Source organism: Acipenser ruthenus, chromosome 41 (assembly GCF_902713425.1).
Source record: "Acipenser ruthenus chromosome 41, fAciRut3.2 maternal haplotype, whole genome shotgun sequence".
NCBI classification, from domain to species: domain Eukaryota; kingdom Metazoa; phylum Chordata; class Actinopteri; order Acipenseriformes; family Acipenseridae; genus Acipenser; species Acipenser ruthenus.
This window is the reverse complement of record NC_081229.1, coordinates 4,220,143-4,239,628: the sequence shown is the minus strand read 5'-3', so window position 1 is coordinate 4,239,628 and position 19,486 is coordinate 4,220,143. Positions and strand designations below refer to the sequence as shown.

At 37.9% G+C, this 19,486-nt stretch overlaps 2 protein-coding genes across 4 annotated transcripts in view; one reads left to right on the top strand and one right to left on the bottom strand.

The window, feature by feature from the left end:
• LOC117968252 (gamma-aminobutyric acid type B receptor subunit 1-like) overlaps nt 1–2,631 on the top strand; it is a 65,818-nt gene extending 63,187 nt beyond the window's left edge. For all 3 annotated transcript variants that reach the window (XM_059010882.1, XM_059010880.1, XM_059010881.1), the window contains one exon: nt 311–2,631. In XM_059010882.1, coding sequence (XP_058866865.1) covers nt 311–556 — 246 coding nt within the window. In that variant the 3' untranslated portion in view covers nt 557–2,631. The remainder of the gene's footprint in view (nt 1–310) is intronic.
• A 215-nt stretch (nt 2,632–2,846) lies between these two features.
• Nucleotides 2,847–6,358, bottom strand: LOC131709079 (V-type proton ATPase subunit G 2-like). Its single transcript, XM_059010886.1, has 3 exons — nt 5,923–6,358; nt 5,160–5,260; nt 2,847–4,652 (listed from the first exon to the last, which is right to left on the bottom strand). The coding sequence occupies exons 1-3, from the start codon at nt 6,002–6,004 to the stop codon at nt 4,479–4,481; spliced, it is 357 nt and encodes a 118-aa protein (XP_058866869.1). The 5' UTR covers nt 6,005–6,358; the 3' UTR covers nt 2,847–4,478.
• Nucleotides 6,359–19,486: the final 13,128 nt, after the last annotated feature.

The following is a 19,486-nucleotide window of genomic DNA, read 5'->3' as shown; positions in this document are numbered from 1 at the left end:
GATCATAGCAGAGGTGAGAGGGGGACAGGGAGAGGGAGAGCAGAGATGGGAGAAGATCATAGCAGAGGAGAGAAAGAGGGGAGAGGCAACGGGAGAGAGGGGAAGGAGGAAAAGAGTAGAGAAATAGGAGTTTGGGTATGTCCTCCTCATCCTCTCTTTCACACTAATCTCTCTGCTTTAAACATTCCTCATGACCTGTTCTGTGCCAGTACCATAATACAGCACTCTACATCGGCTAGATATGCCACAGCATGTGTGGATATACGTGAAGCGACTGTCTCACTCTTTCTCTCTCTCTCTGTCTCTACAGAAGGAGGAACGCGTCTCTGAACTCCGTCACCAACTATCTGAGAGAAAGCAGCTCCGATCTCGCCACCGCCCCTCGGCCAATGAGAACCAGGCCCCGCTGGAGAACCACCAATCGCAGCACTTCTCCAACTCCAATCTGGCCCCTGTCCCCTCCCTATACCAGCCCACAGGCCGCCCAGCGCCCCTCGCAGACAAAATCACTCGTAATAACTGCCATGGCAGCCGTCTCCACCTGCTCTACAAGTGAGACAGAACTAGGCCAAAATAGGCTGACATGTCATGTATGCTGTGTGAAAAAATAATATAGCTATCACTATATGTTTTTTTCAGGGTTTCTACAAGCAAATTTGTTGTTAACATTACAAAAAAAGTATTGGCCAAAGTGAGTTAAAGTGGTCTGACTTGTGCTAAAGTGGGCCAAAGTAGGCTAACTTGTCACTTTTCTCCCCATGAAAGTCAGAAGTATGTTTTTCAGGTTTTCTATAAACAAATATGAACATGCTCACCCCCTAGAAAAGTTCTTAATGAAATCGTCACAAACAGGGGGTGCTGAAGTGGGCCAAATAGAACTAGAGGTCCGAAGTGGTCCAACTTTAGAAATGTCTTGTCAGAAATATATCCAACTTATATAATGTTGAATTTGCAAGTACTGTATTTTAGAAAATCTATAAACGTTGAATGCATTTGTACAAAGTGTGTGTGCTTGACTGCATCCTTTGTATTTCAAATCATTTTCCAATTCAGTTAGAAACTGATGATTTCTTGTTGGATACACTCCAGAGTACAGGCCTGTTACACTGTGATGCCACTGTACTGACATTTGTTTAATTATTTCATTCAAAAGGATATGATTGGGTAAACAAGGTGGGTGTCGCATTGGCCCTAGGGCTCCTATGGCTTGGGGAGGTCACCCCAACACCTGGTGAGCTCAAACTGGCAGGGCTGGCCTCCAGGGGGCAGTAGTTAGCTGACACCCACTTTTCAGCGGCTGTGTGTAATGAGGCGATTGTCAGGAGGATCGGAGCTGTTCATCTGCTGTACTGGGCAAACTAAATTGAGGATAAACGGGCATAATTGGATAATATTTTTTATTGAAATGGGTTGGATCAGTGTTTCAGTATAATAATTGAAATATTGTAGTTAAAACTTAGTCATTGTAATTCCACAAATCTTACCTGTTTTTTACTTCCATTCGCTATATAGGTCTCAGGTGTGCAGTTTTGAAATACATGTTATAGCAAAACATTTGGTACTACACTCAAACCGCTGTTTGCAAGCCTTGCTTTGAAGGTAGTCCTGCACTTCCTTGGTCATTTCACCTGGAGAGGGACATTATCCCCACCCCTTCAGTGTCTTCTTTCCTGTCAAGAACCAATCAGCTGCTTTCTCTGTTGACTGACAATGCTTTCAGCCAGTAAGCTGGCCCAGGAAGTGAAGCAGTAACCGACTGGAGTCTTGTGAAGATATCAGGATTGAAAATAAAAATGCATGTATATTTCATAACCGCAAATTGAAAACCTATGTAAGATTTATGGATGTATTTGCTCTGCAACAGCCACTTTATAATTGGCCAGGATTGACCTCTGTCTTGCTTTCTTGCTCTCTAAATATCATGGTATCCCTTGCCCCCTCTTTGAAAATCCATGCAAAAGATTTTAATGAGCAAGTCCCACAAATGCAGAAGTGCTTGACGTGGGGTATTTAATCCATGGAAATACACTGTCTTTCTTAGGCTAAAGTCACTGTGGATGTTGTGAACATACAGACAGGGCTGGCATGAAGTAGCTTGGTTTATAACCCCACACACTGTCATATATATCTGGCTGACTGTTGCTGCTTTAATCATTAATAGTTCATTTAAGAGTGCCGACTTTCTTTTTTTTTTTACTTATCTCGTGCTAGATTCTCCAATATTGAGTTGTCATTTTCTCCAGACAAGCTCAGAGCAGCTGAAAGTCAGGTAAAGGCAGAGTTACAGAACAACCCAAACTCAATATAAGAGTAACAGGACCCAGAACCACTCGGAATGATTGTAAGGGAAATGTCAAAACATAAAAGCAATTCAAATGACATTTGCTACTTATTTTTTAACTTTATGATATGTGCTTCAATAGTGCCACCATGTGGACTTTTGTATATTGCATCATGGTTTTCTGGGCCATTTGTTTTCTCCTAAGCGACTTTATTCCAGCCCTGTATGTATACAGTGTATATTAAAAGAAACTAATACAATTTTATGAGAAATGTTTTGATTAGAAGCCCTTAAATTAATATATATATATATATATATATATATATATATATATATATATATATATATCAATTAAAGTGTTTTTTCTTCTAAATATCAGTACTGTTTATTGTTGAAAATAATTCTATGTGTACTTTCACCTATATAAAACAAATATACTTCCATAATATATGGACATTCTTGTAATAAATTGTTCTGTATAAATATTAAACTTTTTCTACATCATTGTATATTTTCTCCCCCCCTTGAGGCACAGAGACTGAAAACTCAATGAATTCAACTAAACAACACTGGTAGTATACTTTATTAGTTGTTGCAGAAAATGACAGTTGTTAGCAATACGAATGTGCAGCACAGTACAATTATCACACAGAACACACCAAAGAAGTGCTTCAAAATCCATTTCTTTACTCTTGTTAGCAGTAACCACATTATCATCACCCTACCCAACTTTTCTTCAGTTAAAGTTCTCATCTTGCATTTGATACTTCATTGCGGAATATGCAGTTATTTCAAAGACAATGCTCTAGAAACGTTGCTGCTGCTTCCTGGTACCTAACCACTTCCTGTGCTGTAGTCACTCCATGTGACCTACAGCACAGGTACTAACAGTTTTTATATAAATGTTGGATTTGAAACATTTGCATATCTTAACCCTTTCAGTCCTGAATTATTTTTGTCGAGCTGAAGAAGGAACTCCTTTGTGTATACAAGAGAACAGGACACTTATATACTGTATGTATGTATGTATATATATATATATATATATCTATCTCTACACTGCCTCAGACTGGGACCTAGGAGTCTCGTGGGGTTCAGGCATGATTTCCAACGACATACATTAACATGAAAGGGTTATGAAGACAAGAAGGAAGCAAAATACAATACAGAGGGACTGCTAAGTAGCTGCCATTTCAATTGCTTTTTTTACACTACCGGCCTCTTTGCATGGACTTTACAACCATTATGAGTGGTTCTCAGTTCTGCTGCTCTCATATTGAGCTGCTATCATTTTTCACCTTTACCCGTCCTCGTTCAATCCAAATCACGCGACAATGCGACCTTCCAGCTCTGTCAGCCCCACCTACTCTCTCTGTCTGTGTGTATGTAGGACAGGCGGGGCTAGAAGAGTTAAAAAGTCAGCGTGGTTTGAATGGAACGAGGAACGCTGTTCACTCCTAGCATTTAGGATTCTCCAGACAAGCGCAAAGCAGCTCAAAGGCAGATTCAGAGAAAATGATAACAATACAAGAGCCAGAGCCACTTAGAATGATAGCAAACACATCAGCACGAGGAATGTGAAAAAACTACAAAAATGACACTAAAGCAAATTACTGTTTAATATAGCTATTCAAGGTTAAAGAATTGGATTTGAAAGTATTGGCTAGCACTCATTTTAACACACTTATCTGTGTGTGTGTTTTATATATCTGCACATACACAGTACAACTAGCCATGCACATGCGACATATCCAGTGGATTTAGTTCAGATGGATATGTGAATTGACACATCACTGCTTGACAAGTGTGGTCCCCTCTCCTCACCTCCACCACCTCTTTCTTCACCTCCCCGGTCTCCTCTATCTCCCCTCTCCACTCTCCTCCTCTCTTCTCTCTAGGCAGTGATCTGGTAGTTCTGATGGATGTGTGGTTTGATGTCACACACCAGGCTCCCCTTCCCTCTCTCCTCTCTCCTCCTCTCCCCTCTCCCCTCTCTAGGCAGTGATGCGGTAGTTCTGGTGGATCTCAGACTTGATGTCACACACCAGGCTCCCCTTCCCTCTCCCCTCTCTCCTCCTCTCCCATCTGCTCCTCTCCCCTCTCCCCTCTCCCCTCCACTCTCTCCCCTCTCCCCTCTCCCCTCCTCTCCCATCTCCTCCTCTCCCCTCCACTCTCTCCCCTCTCCCCTCTCCTCTCTCTAGGCAGTGCTGCGGTAGTTCTGGTGGATCTCAGGCTTGATGTCACACACCAGGCTCAGCAGTGTTCTCAGCACTCTCTCCCGGTTGCTCTGGTAGTTTGCTTGCATGCTCTGGATTTTCTTCCTGGTCTGCTGATCCACCTCTGTGGAGAGGTTCCCCTGGGAGCCCAGAGACTGTGCAGAAGAGAGAGGAGAGAGATCAGAGAGGGAAGAGAAGAGAGGGCAGAGAGATATAGTACTCAGCACAGGGAGAGAGGAGAGAGGTGAGAGGAGAGAGGTGAGAGGAGAGAGGAGAGAGCGCCTCAGAGGAGAGAAGAGAGGGCAGAGAGATATAGTACTCAGCACAGGGAGAGAGGAGAAAGGTGAGAGGAGAGAGGAGAGAGAAGAGAGGGCAGATAGATACTCAACACAGGGAAAGGAGAGGAGAGGGAGAAGGGAAAGGAAAAAGATGGTAGAGGGGTAGGGAAAGCAGGACAGCAGAGTGAAAGGGGAAAAGGGGGATGAGAAAAAAGAAAGAGGGAGGCAGCAAAAGGGCAGATGAAAAGCAGGGTAGGCTAGTGAACCAGACCACTGTCTGTCTGCAACACCTATCCTCCTAGATTGGAACCCAGGTCCAGGAGGTGAAAGACAGGAGAGGCTAGTCTATCTGCCCGCCTGCCTGCGCCCCCTAGTGGTGCTCACCGCGTGTTGTTTGTGCTGGAACTCTCTCTCCCTGCCAATCCTGTACTGCTCAATCTCAGCCTGCGCCTCCTCCTTCGCCTGCCTCAGACGCCGTGTTTTCCCTGAGAAACGACAGAGTTACTGTAAGATAATGGTGTAGCGGAATAAACAGCCACAGTAAATGTAAAATAAATGTGAAACATTGAAAATGGCTTTTGACGCTATTTAGTCACTAGACTCGCACACCAAGTCTTAGTAGAAGGCTTTACATTAAGGTAGAGACGTAACACCAGCAAGATTTTTACTGGCACCAAGACAGCTGATGTTAAATTACTGGCAGCAGTTTTAGCTGTACAGTTAGCTGTAATCGTTTCTTGTTAAAGTAGGCTACACAATACAAACGTAATACTGTATGTTCGGTAAACATATACTGTAATTACACTTAAATCGACAACAAATGAAAAAAATACAAATACAAATACATGAATAAACAAACACACAACGTACGCCAATCTGTGGTTAAAACAATATACGGTACAGCAAACGGAATTAAACGCAATGCACGGTATTGTAAAAATATATACGCTAATTCTAATATATATATATATATATATATATATATATATATATATATATATATATATATATATATATATATATACCGTTAGTCTATACAGTATTAAAATAATTATTAATACAATAATAATCATAATAATTTGTATGAAATAATAATAATTAAAAAAAATAATAAATAAATAGACGGTTCTTGCCCAGGTTTTCTTACGTTTCCTCGCTTCTGCAACCTTCTCGGCAGCTCTTTTCTCAGCCTGGAGAAGCTGCTGGATGCCTTGTGATTGACTGGCCATCTTTTCTTTGCTTTCCTTTTTTTGTTTTTGTTTTTTGTTTTTGCTTCTTATTCGCGTTGTTCGGTTTGTCTATATGACTCTCTCTATCCGCATCGCCCCTCGCTCTGTCAATGCGTGGGTTGCCAGATCCGTGAATTGCTGAGACAAGTAAGCGAGTCGGTAATGACACCGCCCAGGTTACAATAAATAAAACAAACAAACAAATCTATTATAATTAAGGTCAAACCAGTTCACTCAAACCATTGCTCCATCTCAGAGCAGCTTCTAATGTAGAAGCGGCGGCTGGTCCATTATCAGCCCTGTGGGAATGTCTGTTGGTTATGGAACGCACTTAGATATTTAACGGACGCCATAGAGAAGACATTTACTGACGTAATGTTTTGTTTTGGTTTTATCTGAGTGCGTAGCTTTTTGGTGTTGTTACAATTTCCACTGGCAGTAAGAAAATCCAGAAAGATTGCTTTGGTAGCTTAACAGGAAGTTTAAGGAGAAATATTTGTATGTTTAGGCCTTAAGTTTAGAGAAAGGGAAATGGGTATTTGCCTTATTGGGTATCTGCCTGTTTTTATACAAACAGGTTCCTGTTTTGTAGCTTGAAAACCGGATTTATGAAATCAACATTGCTCACAAATGATATATTTATCTATACCATGGCTATAATGTGGACGTGTAGGCCTGTGATTGATATATTTCAGAAATTCCATATAAGATTTGTAATTCTGTACATTTAGGCATTAGACGTAACGCTGGTTTATACAAGATACCACATGGATAAATAAACAACATAATTATACTTGAGAGATTAAATAGAAAAAATAGGAAAAAAATATAAAACTCTGCTATTGTACAGTTTGGAATCTTGGTATATTTCCAGCACATTCTTTAGTTTCCTAGCAACCGTTCTTGAAGCAGGCCACCTTTAAGTTATTGCAAACAACAACAAATTGTCTACCAGCAATGCTTAGAAGAAGTAAGACTCAGTCATTTTGCAAAAGATCATTTGGGGAGGGTATAGTTGCATACTGTGGTTTAATTCTGCCAATGGCAACCTCATCCCATTGTAGCTGCCTTACATTTTTGCCATCAATTTACACAATTTAAAAATTGTAACATTCCCGTTTGCAATGTACACAGACATTGTGTGTCGTGTGATCTATATAAGCTGTGTGAGAGCTGTGTGAAACTATTCAGCAACAATCCTGGGAAAGCAGAAGGATCTCAGTGATTTCATCCATAATGTCTTCTAGTCGAAACGTTTGTCGTTCAGTTCGTTGAGTTTCTGTTTGTATTTCTAGGTCCTGTGAAAGACGCAGTGGAAAATCCATGTATTAAAACGCTGACGTGAAACCAGTCCAGAGACATGGAAACATTTCCCACCTCTGCATCTCAAACAAGAGCTCTCCAATCTCAAAATCAAACTCCCCCGCCAGCACAAGACAGCGTTAACACACCAACAGCCTCAATGCCACTGCAGAAAGGCGAAATCCAAATAGAGCTGCACAAACTGATGATGCAATTATTCGGACTGAGCTCTCTACAGATGAAGGTCACTGGTGTCGATCAGGCTTATTGAACAGTCCAAGTGAAACAAGTGAAGGAACAACTGCTTGGATATTGTGATGCTTGCTGTTCTCCACAGTCTAAGTAAAGCAGCAATGTAAGGGGTTTAAGTGCTCCTTCATCTAGCTGCAACATTCCAACTGCATTAAGACTTCTACCCCCTTAAAAGGAAAAGTAGGGTTCAATATCAACTCAAAATGCAATCACATTTTTAATATATTAAATCATCTAGTTTCACAAACCCTGACTGCACCTTAACTTAATTTAGGTAACCCTTAATGCATGCTAATCAGGGCCAGTGAAACCATCCACATGTGTTAACAAGGGATCAGAGGCCAACTAAAGGTAGCTGTAAGTGTTCTTGTCTGGGGACTAAAGCAGTTTCAGACTGGGTGCTTGCCCTGCAATGGTAACAACTCAAACATTGGTAAATCAAACACCTGCAAATAATGAGGACTACTTTTGAAAACATAGCCAGCCGTCTTTAAGCTATTGCAAACACAAAATTTGCTACCAGCACTGCTTAGAAGATAATTTGGCGAGGGTATAGGTAGCATACCGTGGTTCAGTTCTGCCAATGGCAGCCTCGTTCCATTGTAGCTGCCTTATATTTTTGCTACCATTGCCCCTTTGTATAATACAGAACCACCACCATTGCAGTACCACATGCGATAGTTTCAGACCAGACCATAGCATCAAATCTCACTTTAATCAGTTTAATAATAATCTTTCAGCAATTCGAATTGAGCACAAACCTGGGGGCCTGCTATGCAGTTTTTGCACCACTAGGTGTCAACAAAAACACATTACATTCTCTCAGCTCAGCTTATATTGATTAGCCTTAAAAGCATGAAGCAAAAATTGTTAATTTTATAGGGTGATGCAAAACTTTTGGCCATAGCTGTAGATGTGTTAAGTTTCTTTCTGCAACACTCCTAAATTCTAACATTTAACCTTTTTTAATGAACATTCAATATTGAGGTAAATATTTAAAAGCTAATGTAGATGACGTCAATTTACACAATAAAAAATGGTAACATTCCACTGTTTGCAGTGTACACAGACAATGTGTGTCATGTGATCTATATAAGCTGTGTGAGAGCTGTGTGAAAGTATTCAGCAACAATCCTGCGAAAGCAGAAGGATCTCAGTGATTTCATCCATAATGTCTTCTAGTCGAAACGTTTGTCGTTCAGTTCGTTGAGTTTCTGTTTGTATTTCTAGGTCCTCTGAAAGACGCAGTGGAAAATCCACGTAGTAAAACGCTGACGTGAAACCAATCCAGAGACATGGAAACATTGCCCACCTCTGCATCTCAAACAAGAGCTCTCCAATCTCAAAATCAAACTCCCCCACCAGCACAAGACAGCGTCAACACACCAACAGCCTCAATGCGGGGTGGGGAGATAAATGTTCCTTCATTAATAATACAGTATTATTTTGCATGAAACAATAATAATACTAATAAAAAAAACAGAATTAAGACTTTTACCCACTACTTAAAAAATAAAAAATAAACCTGGGATCCTTTATAAGCGATTATAAACAATCTATAAACATGTAATAAATTAAGCTATTAAGAATTACAGACTATGATTAGAAATAATATGACTATTATACACTTTTGACATTTCTTTTGGTTGTTGTTTATAATCAGTTATAACGGACATAGTCTGTCTGCCTGTCTTTTCGGGTCTGTTTGTCTTTCTATGTCTGTCTGTCTGTCTGTCTGTCTGTCTTTATATGTTTGTCTCACCAATTGTATGGGGCTGTTTTGCTTTTGCAATACAGTTATTATACACTTTTTTCAATTTTTTTAAAAACACTTAACGAATCTCTAAACTAAAGTGTTACCATCATTTTATTTTTGTAACAAGCCAGCTAATTTCACAAACCCTGATTTGCACTTTACCTTAATTTAAGTAAACATTAATATTAGTGACACTTATAGTTTTTGAGAATTATTTGATACAGTCAAAATGGTGTTAAGAAAAAGATCTATATGTATATCTGTTTGGTTTCATAAAAGGGTCCAATATTTGATTAATTAAGCACTAATGTTCTTTGTGGGCTAGATAACTGCCCATGTCGACAGATCAATGATCTGCTATAAACTGAACAAATGTTTTTTTTGTGTGTGTGTTTGAAGACTGGATCGATTGGAGCTCTTTAAAATTATGTCACCTTTTAAAGCACGTTTCAAGATTCGAAAGTCCTGTTTTAAAGGGCATCTTCTGGATAACAATCACTCTACTCAGAATCTGATTGGCTGAGATGGTCAGTGAAATTTATTAATCAGGATTAAATATGACTGGATCAATAAACTGGCTGGAACATTGGAGAGAGTATGAACTCATGAAACACAGGAAGTAATTCGATACCACTAAGCAGCAGTAACTTTTTATCGATGGTGTTGTCTTTGAAATAACAGTATATTCCAAACTATCAAATACAAGCAAAAAAAAGCTATATTCAACAGAAGAAACAGCATCTGACATTTATAAATCTGCTTCAGTACTTCAGAAGCAGTGTAGGCCTATATAGACACATGAAGCAAACATATTTCAAAAGCTTTTGTGAATGAAAAACAATTAAAAAATGTTTTAATTACTGTTATCTTTGTAAAATATCAGGTAATTTGCCAGTGCCCTTTTTGAAAGGTCTTTTTGAACCTCCCACTCTGCATTGACAGTACGGTGGCTTTCTGTGATAAATAACTTGTGAGTTTGCTCTTTAAAGTAACATATACAAAGCAAACAGAAACCAAACCTGTGGTTTCAGAAGCCCACAGAGGCCTACTCTTTGTAACACTCATCGGAAGTTCCCTTGTTCCCGTGGCAACCTCAGCTAGGTGCAAAAAGAACCCTGCAGAAGAGGCCTGTCTTTCACTGACACCAAAATGTCCGGCCTAAATTTTGAAGCTTCTAAAATGACTCAGCAAGGTGTTTTTTTATTTTCCTCCAAAAGGGCAAGCTATGGAATGTGAAACTTTTACTTACACAATTATTGATATGTTTGTTAGCTTTTTAAAATGCGGTTGGGAAAAAAAGGGGTTGGATTGAGTCATTTTTTCATATAAATGCAAGTAACCTAGTAAGATACAATTGTCCTACAATAACCTGAATGTAATCTACTATAGCTAAAACTGTTTTATAGAACTGACAAATGCACCAGCTTTTCAAATTGCCATTTCAAATTAACAGCATAAGGCTTTATCTTATCCAAGGCATTTACCAGTGTATGTATAACCCAGTACTGGTACACTGTGTTCCGAAGTGATATTTCATTAACAAACTTAAACTGCCATTTATATATATACATATATGTACATATATAAGAAAAAGGTAATGTAGGTACACAAAAATGTGAATAATTGAAAAGAAATCAATGATATCAGGATGTTTCGCAAATTAAAGGGCGATTGAGTGTGTGAATGTTTGTAATTAGTCAAAATGGCATTTAGAAGTTTGTATTTTCAAATGCTGACTGAACAACAAGAGATCAAATAAGAAAATACCGTGCTGGAAATATGAAATATGCAATGCAATGTGTTTAAAAAAAAACAACTCTGTGTCAAATGGATTGTTTTCATCTATACAAAAATGACATCAAAAAATAAAACACTGCTGTACTAACACCGACCACATGAGGAAGTTTAGAGCCCACTGCGCTTTGTTTAAATTAATTGTTCAGAGTGGTGCGAGAATTGAAAGAAAACCCACAACTAGATACTGTCACTAAATATAGCAACATGTATTGTTCTCACTATTACACTTCTAAGATGTCTGTAGCTCCAACAGAGGATGCTGGTGTCCCAGGTAAGTTTGGCAGCTCAGTTTGAGATACTGATACAGTACAAACAGATGCTGGTGGCATTGATGGTTTCGCTGGCCTTTAAATACCTTCCACAGCCTCTATGGGAATAGTTCGGGACACCCTTTCCCTTTTAAAGCGATGGGCTTTGAGGCAGGGCTTCCACCAGTGAATTTGGCAGATTGTTTCATCTGAAATAACTATATTTCAAATAATAAGATATTTTCCCCCGTGGAACTGTTGGAACAGCATTTCTGTTGTCCAGGGAGCGGGTGAAAGACAAAACTCCCTGGACGGGGTACCAAAACAGTATGAAACGTCTTGAAAACAGGATTCCGTCCTCTATATCTTCAAAACCCTTATCGTTATATGCGTTCATACGTTTTTAAACCACGTAGTAGAATTAGACATTTCTCTAATGCTCATCTTCTTCATGGAGTTCCTCAGGGTTCTGTCCTTGGACCTCACCTTTTAAACATTTATCTGCTGCTATTGGGTGATGTTATACGACAACACGGATTCCACTTCCATTCTTAAGCAGGCGACACTCAGGTTTATTTAAAAATGAATTCCAATACTGACACAGTTTTATCTGCTTGTTTGGCAGATGTACAAGCTGGGATGTCAAATCATTTTCTGAAATTAAATGCAAGCAAAACTGAGTTGTTGGTAATGGGATCTAAAACCCAGCTCAGTTCTTTTCCTAGGTTTTCTTGCTCTTTTGGTGATTCCACTGTTGGCGCCTCTTGGGTAGTCCGCAGTGTAGGTGTCCAGCTAGCCCCTAGGCTATCATTTTAAAAACATATTTCTACTGTGGTAAAGGCAGGATTTTATCACCTAAAGAAAATGTCCAGTTTGTTGTTTCCTGTCTCCCAGGGATGCAGAGATCCTCGTGCATGCCTTTGTAACCTCTCCATTGGATTACTGCAATGCTCTTTTTGCTGGTCTTCCTACTCGTTCTCTAAATCGTCTTCGGCAAGGGTCTTGACAGGCACTAGGTGGACAGAACACCCTGGTCCTTATGAGTCTGCACTGGCTTCCTGTTCATTCTCGTGCTGCCTTCAATATTCTGTTACTGACATACAAGGCTTTGCAGTCAGGGTCCTAGTTACATTATATTACTCTTGGTGGGCGTAGTTTTAGCTGTGTTGCCCCTTCTCTCTGGAACACTCTGCCCGGCTGAATTCGAGGCGCTACATCAGTGTTGAATTTTAAATCCACTCTTAAGACACATTTGTTCTCGGCAGCCTTTTTACAATGATCCTGTGGACTTGTTCTTAAAGCCTTTCGTGGTTTTTTGTAGTTATTGTTTTTTATCATCTTAGGAATTGGTTTTTATTTGTACTTTACCTGTTTTTAATGTATTATTGAATTGACTGTTTGTTGTTTGCTTTGTTTTATTATTATTGTTATTACTATGTTACTGATTTTGTTTTTTTTCATATTATGCAGCATCCTGAGACACCTTGGTGTGAAGGGTGCTATATCAAATTAAAGTTATTATTATTATTATTATTATTATTATTATTATTATTATTATTATTATTATTATTATTATTATTATTATTGATTTTAGTACCCTGTCCAGGGGCATTTTGATTGATTAAAAAATACATGATCATTATTATTCATATATAGACTATAGTGCCACAGCAATCGCGTAGTATGCTGTCATTTATAATACATTTAACATTGTTATTTCAAATCCTATTTCTCTCACCCTTGGATTTGTTTTGAGTTGTTTCCCTTTCCAAACATTGTAATTTTCTCAGAAATTGACAGCTATTATTATAATCCCTTCTTCAGTAAAGTTGCGTTCTCTCACCTGCATCGGTTTGGTGTAGTCTGAGTTGAGATTCATTTCGATTCATTTAAATGTATTCAGAAGGGACGAGCTCCGTACTGCCTTGTAAACAGTAATAGATTACCGTACAGTCCCTTCAAATGAGTTCGGAGAGCTCCAGTGTTCATACTGATATCTGATTGCTTGAAAATACAGTATTCATTTCATGGGCGGTGCGCGGCAGAAGGATCGCAAACTCGGCTGAAGGCTTGTTTGATAGCACTGTCCGTAACATAAACACTGTATACCCTTTCCTCTATTTAACATGTCCTACTATATTTCATAACCACTCAGCAGTTTATAAATCTGCATTCTAAAGCAGCTTTTAAACTTTTCTGTCAAATAAGCATATTTCCTTATAAATCTAATTTTTACCTGTGTTGCTAACCATACCTTCCCCAAATGATCTCCGATGGCAATGCAATGATTCTGTACTGAGAAGCTGTGGCAGACCAAGTTTAGGGCAATGAGGATGCTATATCCTTCTCAAATAATCTTCAATGGCAGTGCAATGGTCCTGTATTACACTAAACTCATGTAACACTAGACTACTTCTTATGGAAACTTGTAAAGCTATTTTGTTGTAGGGGACATAATCAGGTAATTTTCACAAATTAGCTTAAATCAAGACAGTAAAAATTGCTTTAAAATGTCTCCATCAACAAGATGCTCCTCAGACATTTGCCAAGAACGTTGGTTTGGGTCTTAGGGGCAATTGTAGCACAGGTAAAGGACAGCTACAATGGGATGAGTCTGCCATTGGTAGAATGGTACCACAGTATGTTAACTATACCTTTCCCGAAAATACTGTACTAAGGGGTAAGAGTGACTACAATGGTAAAAAAAAGCTGTCTCCAAAAACTCCAACAAGTAATTTCTGTAAAGCACTAATGTCTTCATCCACAGACGAGTGGAACTGAAATTACAGTATTATTCAGACCAGGAAAAAGTATGTTTACAGTTTTAACGAGACTGTCTAAAATTAGAATCAGGTTGTAGTAATTGTTCAAAACAAAAGAATAAGTGAAAGAGTTGGTATCAGAACCAACACTTTCACCCATGACATTTTCCACAGCACAGGCCAGAGAGTCACTATCTTCTGACAAACTCCGAAACAGGTTGATACAGAAGGCTGATAAAGCAAGTGCATGGAAAAGTGTATTTCATTTGCATACAGCAGCCTGCAGTTTACAGAAAATATCCTGTTTTTTCTTTTCAAAAATATCTTGTTGTTCTTTCACATGGAGGCAGTAAAGGCTAATATATGCAAATTGAGATCAAGTCAATATAATAACAAGCATGCTTCCGTGCGTCTGACTGCCTCCACTACATCCCTTATGCAAGGCATTTCATCCACAGTGGGTGACAATAATCACACATTGTCTGCATATTGAGTTATTTGTAATCATTTTGAGAGTGTTGTGATAAATATTAAAACTTCTTTCAGTTCTTCTTTAAATGTATCCACCATTTCATAATTGGTTTAATATAATGCCTTTATACAATCAGAGCACACACACATACAGCAACAGCACAAACCCACAAAGAGAAATATCAGTCTTTCTGATATTGCTGTTTTAATTCAATAAGTAGGCAATAATGTTCAGTTCTTAATAGGTTTTCTTTGTATCAACTTCTGCGGGAGTGTCAAACTGCTCTTCCAAATAATCTGTGCATGTGGAAGTAGGTTATTTTTCTAATGATAATGGCTCTCTCACCTCTATCCAAAGAATTTAGCCTAGCCTGTACTACAATTATGAATTAACTGCAAATTATTTTTTTTGTAGCATGCCCTGTGCTGGTCCCAAAATAGAACTATGCCAACTGGGGCAGCAGTGTGGAGTAGTGGTTAGGGCTTTGGGCTCTGGACCGGAGGGTTGTGGGTTCAATCCCTGGTAGGGAACACTGCTGCTGTACCCTTGAGCAAGGTACTTTACCTAGATTGCTCCAGTAAAAGCCCAACTGTATAAATGGGGTAATTGTATGTAAAAAATAATGTGTTATCTTGTAACAATTGTAAGTCGCCCTGGATAAGGGCATTTGCTAAGAAATAAATAATAATGACAAGTTGCAACACAGTATCATTATATATCCATAATGGCCAATTGTACAAAAAACATGTTCCATTGTAATACAGTGTAATGTCCAGTACAGATTGGAGTCTGGATTACATATACATTCAGTGACACTATAGTGGACAGAAGTGTGATACATGTAAGAATTGAAGTATACAGCTCGGGCCAAATGTTTTTCATCACCTAGAATTTTAGGATTAAACTACACGAACGTAATTTAGATCTTTTATTTATCAAAGAAACTACAAAATGATATCACAAAAGTCTACCTTAAGCCATAACAGTAGTACAGTATTTCATGCTAGATTTTGACACATCTTTCAGTTTTTGTCAGTTTATAAGTATATAAAAAAAGTACAAAGCAGTATGTAATTCAATATGTTAATGTAACATTATTCAGCAGGTTTCATTCAACTTTATGAAGCAAAATCAGTTAATTCTATAGGACAGTGGTTTTCAGCCTCGGTCCTCGGGGACCCTTGTGTCTTCTGGTTTTCGTTCCAACTGAGCTCTCAATTATTTAACTAATCATTTAATTAAACTAATAATTAGCTTAATTAGGCCTTTTTAATTGTTTTTCGCTCTTAAACAATTGGAGACTTCAACTTAACTATAAAATGATATAAATAACTTGATATCTACTTGAAGGAGCTGAGAACAATTCAAAAGGTCTAATTAAGCTAATTATTAGTTCAATTAAGTGCTAAGTTAAGTAACTGAGAGCTCAGTTGGAATGAAAACCAGCAACACAGGGGGTCCTCGAGGACTGGCGTTGAGAGGTGGGTCTTGAATAATAGACTGCAATAATTGTAATAATAATAGTACTAATTTTAGCTAATGCCTTTCCCAGTATTTTTCTTGGTGAAACCATGTCAACTAGCCTAATGTTTAAGCCAATGCCTTTATCTGTCCTGTTGAGATTAAACTGTAAGAAAAAATACAACTGGACTGATGTTTCAACAAATGCCTTGTGTTAGGTAGGTAAAACTATATGGTAGGGGTGTGCTGATACCTTTACATTGTCATCAGGTATTTAATAAATCAAAATACATCTATTTATTAATGTCTTGATTTCAAAATAAGAAAAGCTGCCCTCTCCTCACCTTTACAATTGAGTGCCAATCAATGACAATTAACCTCTGTGAAAGTGAAAAATGATTACCTATCAAAGGGATGAAAGACAAATACTTGCTTATAAAAAAATGTGATTTTAAGTTAGTTTGATCATGACAGGTTGTATATTAAATAACACTGTCACATCATTATTGATTGATACTCAATAATTGTATAAACAAGGAAAACTAAGGGACCGCATTGTTCTGTGTTGAGCAATTAACACGTCTAATTGCATTTAGTTAATACCTAATCACTTGACATTTTTTTAAATTATTCTGAAAATATTCAGCACAAATATAGCAGTCTTTTATTTAAAACAAATAAACACATACGATGCTGGCAGGTTATTTAAAAAAAATAAAAAATAAAATGTACTTGATTATTTTTTTTTCCTGTCAGGCAGTTTACATATCTTTGGTAGAATCTAGCACTATGTACATTTTCAACTGGAAAAAAAAAGTATTTCAGGGTGATAAGAAACTGATACGGCAGATCGGCTTGATAAGCGATGGAACAGAGGGCAGGCTTGTGAAAGATGTAAATGTGTTGCATGTGTGTTGATCCTCTTTAGTGCTTGTGACATTTGCAGGTGAGAAGTGTATATCTAAAGCAGGATAGAGGGGATCCCCCGATACGAAACACGAGAGTGCCCCAAAAATCCCAAAAGAAAAAGAAATGTTCTCAGAACTTCTCATATAACACTGGAAATAGTATATGTGTTTCAATGACATATGATGGGACATACGTAAAATCATTATATCATTATGTAACTGTTAATGAAAAATTTAAAACACCTATTATTATTTGTTGTACTAAAACTACCTGTAACAATTAAGCGCTCAACAGAACTAAATTACAAAACTTTAATGACCGACGTTTCAACTTCATTATCGACTTTGAGAAAGACTTCATCTGGTCAAAACATTTCAACATCTACAGGAAAATTAAGAACAGCTGTGGCCAAAAGTTTTGCATCACCTAGAATTTTAGAAATGCGACACAATAATAATAAAAAAGAACATTATTTAGATATTTTATTTAACATCATGTAATCGATGAAACTACAAAATTATATCGCAAAAGTCTACCGGGAGTACAGAATTTCATGTTAGATTTCGAAATGTCACATTTTTCATTTTTTGTCAGTTTGTCATTAAGTATATGGAAAACTACAAAGCAGTATGTAATTCAATATGATAACGTAACATTGTTCAGTAGGTTTCATTCAACTTTATGAAGCAATATCCTTCTGACTGCGCCCGTTTCATCCAGCCTCAGAAGACTTAAGAACTATCTTCGGTCATCAATGGGACAGAGAGGCTGAATCATGTTGTTGTCCATAATGTTCACCAATACCTTACCAGAGATCTACATGTAAATAACTTCGCTGGTATTGTCATTCCTGTATAATATAATTATATATTTGAATTATCTGTTTTTTTAGGAGGGTTTAAAACAGACTTGTCTGTGTCTAACGCTATTGCTAGTATCTAAACTTTGATTGTACTCAATCTATTTCACTTTCCCTTTAGGGGAATATCTACGGGGATTTCAGTGAGCAGCCTCAGGCCTTAGCCAGGTAAACCCCCCTCCTACAAACAAGGATGGGTACAGAATGCAATGAACAAGTGACCACCAAGAGATACGATCCCACACAGCGAGCGGATTCTACCACAGTACAAACTGTTCAGACTGACTTTCACTTACTCCTCCAAGGCTCGCCAGCGTGCCCCTGATCACAAATGCCTGCTGCTCATGTACTGTAGAATCCTGTTTAAAGTCTTAATGTAGATGCAGCTGGAAGTCAGGTGGGCAATCGTTTAGGCGAATGCCTTCAAATGTGTTATTCATTGAGGTGTGATCAGCAGCCAGTTTGAATAGCAAGACAGGGAAGAATTGACTGATTGCGCCATTTTGTTCTGTGATGCACTATTTAGCCACTAGAGGGCTGTTTCATAAGGTGAACATTTAATGGAATTGAAACCAGGGAAGACGCGTAATAAGTGCACAGTGAGTGAAAGATTACAGTCAAATGCAACTTCTATAGGTGGCTGGGAGTGTATAGTAAATACATGTTTAATGAGAATTGGATGCAAAACCAAGGCAGTTATTGTGGTCACCATGTCTATGGCCAAAAGTTTTGCATCATCCTGTAGAATGAACTAATTTTGCTTCATAAAGTCAAATGAAACCTGCTGAATAAGGATACGTTAACATATTGAATTACATACCACTTTGTAGTTTTCCATATGCTTAACGAAAAACTGCCAAAAATGGAAAAATGTGCCATTTTTAAATCTAACATGATATACTTTTCCGATATCATTTTGTAGTTTCTTTGATTACATGATGTTAAATAAAATATCTAAATTATGTTCACATAGATTGTTTTTTAATTATGTCTCAATCCTAAAATTCTAGGTGATGCTAAACTTTGGGCCAGAGCTGTCGAGTGTGATAAACAGACAGACATATGGGTCAGTTAAATAGTTCAATTAAATGTCTAACTTAAATTACAGTAACATTTAACATAAGTCATACTAGATGCTGTACATTAGAGAGCACTGATTCTATCTATGAAACATTTTAAATGCAAAATGTTGCACAAATTATGGATCACCCTCTATATTATATAATATTCTGAGAAAAGGGGTATAAGCTGATCAAATCGACCCTAAAAGGAAGCACACCTGTCTTCATCTGAGTTATCAAAGTAAATGTATGAGAAACAAAGTCAAGTTATTGTAGTAAAGAAAAAGTCGAGTTTCAACACTCATCAAGGCATGTTGTCTTATTTGTGGTGCGCAAATTGAGAACCCATTTTAGAATTCTTAAAATGAAAATCTTGCGATTCTTAAAAGCAGATTTAAAAAAAAAACAGACGGGTATTTTTGATAACAAGCAGTAGCAAACACAGTGTTATGAAATATGGATCTAAGGGGTGGTTTCATATTTTCATCATTTTCAAGGAGGTACAAACAAATATTGCTCGAACCCTTAATCTTTAACCCTATCTTATATCCATTTGTCGTGGCACTGAAACATTGAAAGATATGGGCTTCTATTTTTCAATGT

Excerpts from the sequence above, each read along its gene's own strand:
- LOC131709079 (XM_059010886.1), bottom strand. The coding sequence starts at position 6,004 with ATGGCCAGTCAATCACAAGGCATCCAGCAGCTTCTCCAGGCTGAGAAA. Across the intron at positions 5,261-5,922 it reads GGTTGCAGAAGCGAGGAAAC|GGAAAACACGGCGTCTGAGG; the intron begins GTAAGAAAACCT and ends GTCGTTTCTCAG. Across the intron at positions 4,653-5,159 it reads TCCAGCACAAACAACACGCG|TCTCTGGGCTCCCAGGGGAA; the intron begins GTGAGCACCACT and ends TCTTCTGCACAG.